Source organism: Capsicum annuum, chromosome 9, assembly GCF_002878395.1.
Source record: "Capsicum annuum cultivar UCD-10X-F1 chromosome 9, UCD10Xv1.1, whole genome shotgun sequence".
NCBI classification, from domain to species: Eukaryota; Viridiplantae; Streptophyta; class Magnoliopsida; order Solanales; family Solanaceae; genus Capsicum; species Capsicum annuum.
This window is the reverse complement of record NC_061119.1, coordinates 24103900-24115708: the sequence shown is the minus strand read 5'-3', so window position 1 is coordinate 24115708 and position 11809 is coordinate 24103900. Positions and strand designations below refer to the sequence as shown.

Genomic DNA, 11809 nt, shown 5'->3' with positions numbered 1-11809 from the left:
TTTTTTTTCTATTATTTTGTTTTTTTCTATTTTTTTTTTAACTCTTCAATCTCTATCTTTTATTTTTAAAAGACAAATATCTATATCATATATACATATTCAAAAAATATACAAAATAAATAGGCATACAGATCTGCATATGTATTTACGGTAAAAGGCATACATATATATCTACATATGTATTTACAGAAATACATATCTGACTCACATGTATATATAAACATATAGGATACAAAATCTTTATAACAAAAATGACATATACATATACATATAGGTAATAAAAAAAATACATGATACATATCTTAAACAATAAAAGAAAACAAATAAGTACACATGTTATCCTATAAAATGACATAGTATGTAAAGTTCAAAGATAAATCCAACACCGTAAAAAATACATATACCTCTGCATATATATTTACAGAATACATACCCGATCCATATGTATATTCTTATTTTATATAAGTCACCTTTATATTTCGCAAATACATATGAAGATATATAGTATAGTTATATTTGTTACTGTTTAATATGAATATGATATGTATTTCATAAATACATATGTATATTTTGTACTATAAATATATATCCAGATCTGTATGGCTATGTATTTGTATGTTTTTTGAATATGTGTATGTGATATACATATTTATTTTTTTCAAAATAAATTAGAGATAGAAGAGTAAAAAATAAAAAATAAAATAAAAAGAAAAAAACGAAAAAAGAGAAGTGAAAAAAAAAAGGAAGAAAGGGAAATAAAAGTGTAAAAAAAAAAAAAGAAACAAAATAGAATAAAAAAAATAAGAAGAAAACAAAAATAGAAAAAAGAATAAAAAGAAATGAGAAAGGAAAAAAAAAAAGAAAACGAACAAGAAAAAAAAGAAGAGAAATAAAAGAGAAAAAATAACGTGAAAAAAAATAAAAAAGAAAAAGAAATCAAAATAAAAAATAAAATGATAAAAAAGTAAGATGGAAAAAAACTAACAAGAAAAAGGTAGAAATATGAGAGAGTGAAAGACAATAATGATGTTTTATTTTGAAATCTTGAAGATGATGGAGATAATTATCTTCAAATGTGAAAAAGGAGAAAAAAATAAAAAAAAAAAGGAAAAAGGAAAAAAAGAAGAGAAATAGAAGAGAGAAAATAAAGTGAAAATAAAATAAAATAATAAAAAAATAAGATGAAAAAAAAAGATGTAAAAGATATAGCTATATTTGGGGTGGTAAAATAGAGGAATGAAAATAGGAAAATGTAAAGTAGTGACAGTAAAACATGCACTTGCCTAATTAATGACTAAAATAATGTTACTCTTGCTATAAACTGTAATTTTACAAAAGTATTGCTATTTATTGTAATTATAGTCTTAAGTAAACTATTTTCTGTAATTTTTCCTTAATTATATGTCATGAATCCATGTACACTCTACTTTCAATTTCAGTGTCGACTAACACTTGCAATAACTACATATCCAGTGTAATGTCACTAGGGGAATGTGGAGAGTGTATGGTATGTACACAGACATTATCCCTTCTTGTGAAGGTAAAGAGGTGTTTTCCGATAGACCATGACAGATTTCAAAAAAATGACTGATTTTCTTTTTATGTATTGTTTCAAAGAGGTGAATTAAATCATTTGTAGACTTACAACTTTGTGCCAGCATTACTATCAGGTACCACCATACAGTCGAATCTAAATTCTGTTAGAGTTTTAGGAGGCTATTTTACTCTAAATCTCGCCTATTTAAAGAGTAACATATTCCCTAAAACGGGCATCTTAAATATGGGTATTCGTAAAAAAATCGGGATATCCAATATCCCACAAAATCATGGGATATTCATAAAGAAATCATCCTATGTTTGAGAAATACGTCATTAATGGTCCTCAAATTACGGAGAAAATCGATAAAAGAATCAAAGGAGGAACAAATTTGTACCCACATTGTTTATCAATACAAATTGTTGTTTCTTCATATTTTTATTTGTAGTTGAAATTTATTTTTCATGAATTAAATTCTGTTGGAAACAAATTGGCACGCCCAGTGGAACCAAATCTGCCCTTCATCTCTTCTCTCATAAATCAGATCTACAAATTTGTAGCCGCCGCATAAAGATGGAAGTTCTATTGGTACTTCAAGACTCGTCATCGAATCTACACTTCGACAAGCTTTGAAGTAGGAGGCATTTGTAGACATCTAAAATTTGTGAAACTCTTCAATAAAAATTCAAATTCTGTTAGAGTTCTAAAAGGCTACTTTACCCTAAATCTCGCCTATTTAAAGGGTAACATATTCCCAAAAACAGACATCTTGAATATCCCATAAACCGATGGGTATTCGTAAAAAGATCGGGATCTCCAATATCCCACAAACTCATGAGATATTCATAAAGAAATCATCCTATGTTTGAGAAATACGTCACTAACGGCCATCGAATTACGGAGGAAATCGAGAGAAGAATCAAGGGAGGAACAAATTTGCACTCACATCGTTTATCAATACAAATTGTTGTTTCTTCATATTTTTATTTGTGGTTGAAGTTTATTTTCCATGAATTAAATTATGTTGGAAACACTTATATATTAACATATAGCAGCATAAATGAGTTAAAAAAGACAAGCCATTGAACAATTAAGCTAATATAGAATATAGAAAAAAGAAACATCTCTTTTACTAATCAGTTTAACATAACAGCTTGCTGTTGTTCTAAGAACCAAAAGAGGTATCCATTGAACAAAGCCATTGAACAATTAAGCTAATATAGAATATAGAAAAAAGAAATAACGCTTTTACTGATCAGTTTAGCATAACAGCTTGCAGTTGTTCTAAGAACCAAAAGAGGTATCTGTCTAGTAAATATGAATCCAAAATGGCATTAGTAGACCCTTTACACATTTTTGTACAAAAATACCACTGCTTCTTATGCCTCCCCATTAAATTCCTGAACAAAAAAATTAAAAAGAGAGTTGGGTAAGAGTTCCATGACTTCGATTATGAAAGGGAAACTAAATAAAAGTAAACAACTAAACAAACCCGGTGTAATCCCACAAGTAGGGACTGGGGAGGGTAGAGTGTATGCAGACCTTACCTTTACCTTTGATAAGGTAGAGAGGTGGTTTCACAAAGACCCTCGGCTGAACAAACAGTGGAACAGAGGAAATAACGGAAACTAAATAAAAGTAGAAGTTCTTTTTTCGCTTTTTAGTTTTAAGTTCAGAGTCATTTTCTTCAAAATCTTGATTATGTGCATCACGACGATCCATACACAGAGGACTAGTAAAAAATCTTGTGAGTGGTGCAGTACTAATAATTAGTTGAATTCTTTGAAACCAAACACAGACCTGATAAGGTCTTGTCTATGTCAGTTGCTCTCTTTGTTTTTTATTAGCAAGATCAATATCCCCTTTAACCGAAAGCATAACCAGAGATATAAAAGATGCACCGAATTTTAAGCAACTTTCTGGTTAACTATCTCATAATCCTTCTCCCCTCATCCACTAAAAGAAAACTATCATCCTAGACTCTTAGATTGTTTTGAAATGATCGTCTGATCCCAGATGTTAATGGTAAATACTCACATACCTTACATTTCCACTAGACAATACGAGCTTGAACTCTCATCTGTGTTAGCGTCTCTTTCTTGATGGTTCGGATCTACTCACTGGCACAGGCATAAACATAAACATCCATTAGATACATAAGCAACTGGCACGAAAAGCACCACAACTACTGCTACACCCAGAGGGGATTCTAGCATTTCTAGAACATAGGTGCACCACCTAAAAAAGAAGGAAAAAAATGTATTTAGTGGGAATTGATCCTTAGTCCTCCAAGTAAATAACTCAACCTTTAACCAAGTGCACCATTTAGTCTTCTTGTAACATAGGTGCCAACAGGGAATATTATACTAACTTTATAAAATATATACATAAAATATCTAGTTTTACGAAGAGGCCACGGGTCCACGTGCCGCATTTTTGTATGCAAATTCATCCCTGAGGCCCTGACTACACCTCAGTCCCAGCAAGTTGGGGTTATATGAATCCCCACTTCATGCAAGCTCATAACATGTCACATATCATACTAAATAACATAAAAGTGAAAAATAACTCAGATATACAAATAGAAATAGATTATAATAGTAGAAGCTCTCTAACAAGTCTAAACCCTATCATCAACTAGTGGATATCACCTATATTGATCTTCTTCTTCCATTGTACCTATCTTTAGCTAAGTCTGCATTGATACCAAGTACATGTAAAGCACTATCATAACGAATACAGTAAAGAGCGATCTGTTTTACATGTACAAGTTTGAAAGCTACAAGAGAATTTCTTCACTCCTCACTCAGGCAAAATTCTTAAAATGAAACTTCTCATAAGTAAAACAAAGAGATCGTGTAGCACCTCTAAATAGATCATCCAGATTCGGGTCGCCTTGTTTAACAGCTGTAACCCTCTGATCCTGAAACACATATGATGGTAGTCAAAAGAAGATGGATCAACTTTGAGATACGTATAAGAGCAAATGAGAATACGCCCGAAGATACACAATGACAACCCTAGGTAATCCCTCCATAAATCCCAGGTTAGCGAATTTCAAATCCTAAAAGATGAAAATCTGCTTCAAATTAGGCACATAATCGGGATAGCGAATTTCAAATCCTAAAAGATGAAAATGCTTCAAATTAGCCACATAATCTAGTTGCTAGGGACGGAAGATGCACATGACATGAGATGCCTCTGGCGAAAAGAATCTGTAACACCATAAAGTACATAAGATCAGATGATATCCCAAGATTCATGGCCGAGTTATAAAGGTAAATGCAAAATATGATGACAAACCGCATCATAAACTGCTCTTTGATTGCGCCAAAATGCCATCGGAGGAAGTAGCATTCTCCCTACAGAAATCCAAGGGCAAGCAAATTTTACCTTATATATACATAATCACGACTAAACAAAATATTCTGAGAACCCTATCTCTGATGACCTATGCACCTGATTTAGATCTCTTAAAACCCAAGGATTCAGGAGAGATAAGTGGAACTGCCTCTTTCCCTTGTTGAGGACTTCCCTAAGTAAACAAAGGTAAAAAAAACAACTTTAAAACAGTCAATATATAACCAAAAGTATTTTGGGGGGACGGAATTTGTTTTTAACAAGGATGAATAAAAAGGCGAAAGGATACATTAGGCATTGGAAGTAGCAAATCAAGTTCACACTGTTACCAGGTATCAGTTGTTCAATTTGATAAACGAATTATAAAAGCAGGAGAACAAGAAAAGACTTAAGCAATAACACAAACTTAAAACCATAAATCATTAAAATAAATAACTAAATGAAGAGCAGCCAAGAAAAGATAGAGGTATCAGGTCTCTTTTGGGACTAAGACACCCACCCTCTACCCAGAAAACAAGAAGATGGAATTGCTTGGATAGTGTCCACACAAGCAGATGCCATAACTGTTTTTGATAGCTTTCCTCTCGTGTTTAAATCTTCATAACAGGTTTAAATCTTCATACCAGCTCCATATAAAGCTTGTTGCAAATTTAAAAAGAAATATTAGTAGAGAAATAGCTAGAATCCTGGTTGCTACAGTGAGGGGGCAGATATCCCGTGTAACTAGTAGAGATGCATGCAAGTTGGTCCGGACACCACAGTTATCAAAGGCAAAAAAAGAAATGCCTAGAATCATGAGCGCAATAATGGTTCATATCTGTCGTGCTTCTAAAGCACTAATTATTTTAAAACCTGTTAAACATGTAAATTGGAAATGCACCTTCATGTCACAAGAACACAGTGTAAAATTAAGATAACTTTTTTATGAACGCCTACTGACATATGTCAATTTCCTCTTTGCGTTTTTGACAGATGTGCTTGCACTTTTAGAGTGAGTTGCTCTCTTAACATCTGGAGTTTGCTCCTTTGCAATGCTTGTATAAGTGTTAGTAGAATTAAGCTTGTCCAATGACCTCGTCACTCTTTTTGTCTTCTTTCGTACAATAACTTCACTTGCAACATCTCCATCATTCCGCTTGTTCCTCATCAAATTGTCCTCAACTTCATAGTCTTTACTCCCATTAGGATCCTCTGCAATTGCACTTTCAAAGTGAGTTGCTCTTCTAATATCTGCAGCTTGTGCCTTTGCAATGCTTGTAGAAGTGTTTGTAGAATTAAGCTTGTCCGAGGACCTCATTGCTCTTTTTGTCTTCTTTTGTACAGTAACTTCTTTTGCAACTTCTCCATCATTCTCATTGTCACTCATCAAATTGTCTTCTACTTCATAGTATTTACTCCCATTAGGATCCTGTATTATTTCACCGGTAGCCTCTACATTTGCACTTTTGAAGTGAGCTCCTCTCGTAACATCTGCACTTTGCGCCTTTGCAATGCTTGTAGAAGTGTTTGAAGAATTAAGCTTATCCGAGGACCTTGTTGCTCTTTTTGTCTTCTTGTCTATAACTTCACTTGCAACTTCTCTATCATTCTGATTGTCCCTCATCAAATTGTCTTCTACTTCATAGTATTTACTCCCATTATGAGCCTGTATTATTTCACTGGTTGCCTCTACATCTGTACTTTTAAAATGAGCTGCTCTCTTAAAATCTGCACTTTGCTCCTTTGCAATGCTTGTAGAAGTGCTTGTAGAATCAAGTTTTTCTGATGACCTTGTTGCTCTTTTTGTCTTCTTTTGTACAATAACTTCACTTGCAAGTTCTCCATAATTCTGACTGTCCCTCGTCATGTTGTCTTCTACTTCAAAGTCTTTACTCCCATTATGATCCTGCATTATTTCACCAGTAGCCTCTACATTTGCTCTTTTAAAGTGAGTTGCTCTCTTAACATTTGCAGTTTGCTCCTTTGCTATGCTTGTAGAAGTGATTGCAGAATTAAGCTTGTCTGATGACCTCGTTGCTCTTTTTGTCTTCTTTTGTACAATAACTTCATTTGCAACATCTCCATCATTCTGATTGTCCCTCATCAAATTATCTTCTACTTCATAGTCTTTACTCCCATTAGGATCCTGTATTATATCACGGGTAGCCTCTACATTTGCACTTTTAAAGTGCGTTGCTTTCTCAACATCTGCAATTTGCTCCTTTGCAAAGCTTGTAGAAGTGTTTATAGAATTAAGCTTGTCCGATGACCTCGTTGATCTTTTTGTGATCTTTTGTAAAAGAACTTCACTTGCAACATCTCTGTCATTCTGATTTGTAGAATTAAGCTTGTCCAATGACCTTGTTGATCTTTTTGTGATCTGTTGTAAAATAACTTCACTTGCAACTTCTCCATCATTCTGATTGTCCCTCATCAAATTGTCTTCTACTTCATAATCTTCTCTCCCATTACGATCCTGTATTGTTTCACCGATAGCCTCTACATGATCCTTTTGGTTTAACTTCTTTAGATCTTTAACCTCTGCAGGTTGCAGAAAAAGTATAAACAAAATACGACGAAAACTTGGTAACTTTTAGACATACCAAGAGGTTCATACATAGAGTGAACTTACTTTCTGAGCACACAGATGGATTTTCAGATCCAAGGGGACCACTTGCTGCAGCCCTATATTGAGATTCTCTTCCTAAGCAATTCTCATTAAATGCCTCCCATTGAGGAGGAAAACCAAAAAGAAACTGTTCAAACACCTGTAAAGAAAGAGCCGCTGTTAAGAATTCAGAGGAACCAAGTGCCATTTATAAATAACTTTACGCCGATTATAATTATCTGTAGTCCTTTGTTTTTATGAGCAACATAATTATCTGAATGTATTTGGTCAACATATGATGCATGCTAAAACTTCATCAAACAAAACAATCCCCGAGTTCTATCCCTAAGTGTAAAAAACTACACCAAGTCCTTAAAAGTACTTTTTCCCAGTTTTTTTGCAGGAGGGATGATAAGAAAAAATAAACTATCATATGATACGAAAAAATAAACTATACTTTCTTATATTAAGAAATTATCTATGTTGGGACTCCTGGTATCTTTTTTCTAAAAATAAAAAATAAATTGTTGAAGGTAGTATATTGATTTCAGCAATAAGAAAATGCCGGGATATATTTGCAACAGGAGTATACATTATGTATTGTGTAATGAGCTCAGAGAGTCAATCATAGCACCAACTTCATTTGCAATAGCCATGTTATACCAAAGAAAAAACAAGATATATATCTGTATTTAATGCTAATTAAATGTGAATAACTGGGAGTCTGAGACTCCTAGAATCATTTGAAACACATTTATGAATGATGATGAAAATGCAACACAATTTTGGGGAATTTCTGTACAGTAAAATTTTTTTAGTCCAGATAATGTTTCTACTTGATTTCTCATAAATCAACCTTATAGACATCCTAAATAGTTGATTTAACCTTTTCAACAAACTAAATATATCTTAGAACAATGAAATACATATTTAAGCTTTGCTACTTCTCTAAACAAGTCTGATGGAAATACTCTCATTTCAACTCCAGAAAAAAATAAAAATATCAAAAGTCACACCAATTTACAGTCAAAATATTTAGGTAGGACGCATTAAACTACCTAATCCATAAAGGCCTTCTGATTATCACAATCTAATAAAATATTGTATAGTAAAGGAGGTTAGCACTGAGAAACCTTGTAAATATGCTAGAACAGTATAATTCATATACTGAATTAGCTACTCAAAACGCTAGCTTTTGCTAGTTCTCACTGCAACATTATTAGAAATCAAACAAATTGTTCCACGTTATTTTAGTGTCAAATAAATACCCTAGAAAATAAAAGAAAAAGAATCCTAAGTAGATTATCTAAGCAACTTATCAAACGAATCTCCACATTAAGTCATGAGAGACCTGCTTCATAACTAATATGCTATGCATACAGTTGCCACTTATTATTTTTGTAATCCAAGTCTCCATGGTCTGATAGTCTTGAGCCAGAAGATGGGCACAAGGGTCTAACATCTTGAACTCTCTTCTGATGAGAAAATTTCACATCAAAAACTGCTATTAGAAGATATTAGCGGTCCTTTGGTCTTGAAGGTTCCTCAAAGTCTCACTTCTTCACACTTATAAGATATCCAAACCACAAATTTCCTTATTGTTCACATATTCTTACTCCAGTGAATATTTACAAATGGGTGTGACTGTTTCTATGTCATATCAACGTCAGAGATTTTCGTGGGGACCTGCTCTTATCTTATCTTCCAGGAATCAATAGATCAGTTGACGATGAAGTTTCACCTTAAACTTGACCTCATCTAAGTAGGGGTTCAGTTATGGGGTTGAGACTAATACAAACGCTCAAATGCAAAATAGAAGGGTGTCTCTTTGGCTTCTTCAAAGTATTAACAATAAAATAGCGGAGTTCCTCCTCATTGAAAAGTGAGTTGGCTATTGGGTCCTTTGAAGTGAGATATCCAAAAATTTGCTTTTACTTTTTGAGGATATTTCTTAAAAGGATTTGGGTTCGACATGACTCTTCGGGACTAGAGTTGGATTAAAACTGCTCTCAAGTAAACTAAAGTTGTTCTTGGCAATAGCTTGTCTTTCTCTCTATCTTACTATATACTAGCTTTATAATTACTTCGATATCCTATTATCATTGCGCGGTACTAGCATAAAGCCCTAAATTAAAGGTAAGAGCCTTTCTATAGTCAATACCAACAATGTGATTTTTTTTAATAACTGTGGTGTCCGGGCCAGCTTTCGCGCACCTCCACTAAATCCACGGGATATCCAGCACCTTCCACTAGCAACATATACAGGTAACTCTCTACCAAGGCTAGGACAGACGGAAGGCATCACCTAGTGTTTTTTTTGTCTCTGCTGGGGTTTGAACCTGAGACCTTGGGTTTTCAACCCACTTCATTTAGCACTACGCCACACCCTTGGGTGCTATACCGGCAATGTGTTCTTTCTGCTATGAATTTATTCCTTTTCCTATTAAAGTCAAGAAAAAACACAGATCCTTACTGCACTAAGAGAGAGCATCCATCTTTGTGAATGGTAGAACAATCAAACAATACCACTACTTGGAACTGCATAACACGAAATAGAATGATCTTTTGTGGAAAAAAGGAGGAGGATTATATCAAATTCTCGTTTTGTTTTATCCTTTATTGTATTCAGAAATTTTGCAATCAACAAAAAGATTTCATGTGCAAACAAACATGGCAAGTCCCTCGTAACATACCTCAGACGGAAAACCATTTTCCTCGGAGCGACTTTTGTTTATGAAGCCGTTGAGGACAACACATATCCCATCAATGGTTTCAAGATTAAATACATCATATACCTTGAGAATTGGTGCAGAGGAGAATACTCGCAGCGCTTGACCTCTACAGAAACATAGTAGAGTGATTAAAACAAAAGGATCTGAGTTCAAAATGCCACTTACTAAGTCAGTTGTAACAGAAAGCTACATCTTTGCTGGGTCATTTTATTACAATGAGGTCTTAAGTTTGAGAGAACTCTGGCTTCCCTGACCAAAAGAGCCATGTCCTGGCACCTGCATTCTAAATTACTTGGCCTCATCATCCTTTTAGACAGTCCGCAAGTATTTTACTTCGTTAATACGATTTCCAGTTTGCCCATTTAAATAAAATCACATTACAAATTAATCAGGTTGAACATCATTTCTGGTTTTGATGTGACATTTTTCAACAAATCCTATCGGTAGGCATTTTAGTCATTACTTTAACCACATTGATTACCAATTCCAAAATTATAATCTCCTCAAACTTCCATTTTCTAGTCTTCATGCCAGTCAATCTGGTCAAAAATATTTAGAGAAGGTGGTATATAGTTCACTAAATGAAGGGAGTCTTGGCGTGACTGGTAAAGTTGTTTCCATGTGACCAGGAGGTCACAAGATCGAGCAGTGGGAACAGTCTCTTCCAAACTCTTGTAGTCCGGCCCTTCCCCAGACCCCACACATATCGGTGCTTAGTGTAACGGGCTTCCCTTTAGTATCGTTCACCAAATGCACCCCACCCCATAACCCCCCAAAAAATAATTCAAGAATTCATCCCTACCAGGTCCAAAGTGACCAAGAATATTGCACGACCGCGTAGTAAATCCTAATTCCCCAAAACCCAAATACCTTTAACCATCCTATAAAAAAATGCCTAAAACAACTATAAGCTAGCAAACGCTAAAGTTATCTACAAATATCCACATGGCCATACATTTTGATCAGATTTAACAAAGATTTTCAAAACTGGCTCAGACCAGTTTTTGCATTTTTGGGACCTCCACGCAGAAAACTTCGTTCCAATTCTTTATTCCTTCTTCTCGAATCCAAGAGGGACTTCCCATATTAAAATCTTTTTGCAGTGCGCTGCATTTACTATTCTTTCACACTTTTTCTTTTTACCACGCGATAGGTCAGCGAATCCTGAGCGCATTTTTTCCAAGTAAAATGTTTGTTCAAACACAACTTCAACAACAACATACCCAGGTGTAATCTCACAAGTGGAATCAAGGGAGGATAGTGTGTAGGCAGATCTTACTCCTACTTTGGGAGGTAGAGAGACTATTTCAAATAGAACCTCAACTCAAGAAAAAACATAACAAAGAAGTACGGAAAAAGGAATAATAGACGTGAAGAAACCAAGACAAAACACTAAAGATAGCATAACAAAGCATTATAAAAAAGGACCAGTATCAACATCAAAAATAATATTATAATTGCAGTACAAGAAATAATAGATAGATAGTAACAGAAATCAAATACTCCCTTTGTCCCATTTTAGTAGGTCATCTTACTAAAAATAAATGTCTCATATTAGTTGATCACTTACTAAATCAGGATAGCATTAATCTT

General features: G+C 34.1%; 1 protein-coding gene across 4 annotated transcripts in view; it reads right to left on the bottom strand.

Annotated features, from left to right (window-relative positions):
* Positions 1-2645: 2645 nt before the first annotated feature.
* The window catches only part of LOC107842982 (kinetochore-associated protein KNL-2 homolog), a 12772-nt gene continuing 3608 nt past the window's right edge, over positions 2646-11809 (bottom strand). Inside the window, exons 3-10 of one of the 4 annotated variants that reach the window (XM_016687093.2) lie at positions 10178-10322; positions 7509-7644; positions 5838-7417; positions 4997-5072; positions 4841-4899; positions 4403-4460; positions 3579-3657; positions 2646-2937 (exon numbers count right to left, since the gene is read on the bottom strand). In XM_016687093.2, coding sequence (XP_016542579.2) covers positions 3623-3657; positions 4403-4460; positions 4841-4899; positions 4997-5072; positions 5838-7417; positions 7509-7644; positions 10178-10322 — 2089 coding nt within the window. In that variant the 3' untranslated portion in view covers positions 2646-2937; positions 3579-3622. The remainder of the gene's footprint in view (positions 2938-3578; positions 3658-4402; positions 4461-4840; positions 4900-4996; positions 5073-5837; positions 7418-7508; positions 7645-10177; positions 10323-11809) is intronic. The other 3 variants (XM_016687094.2, XM_016687095.2, XM_047396165.1) reach the window with 3 other exon arrangements.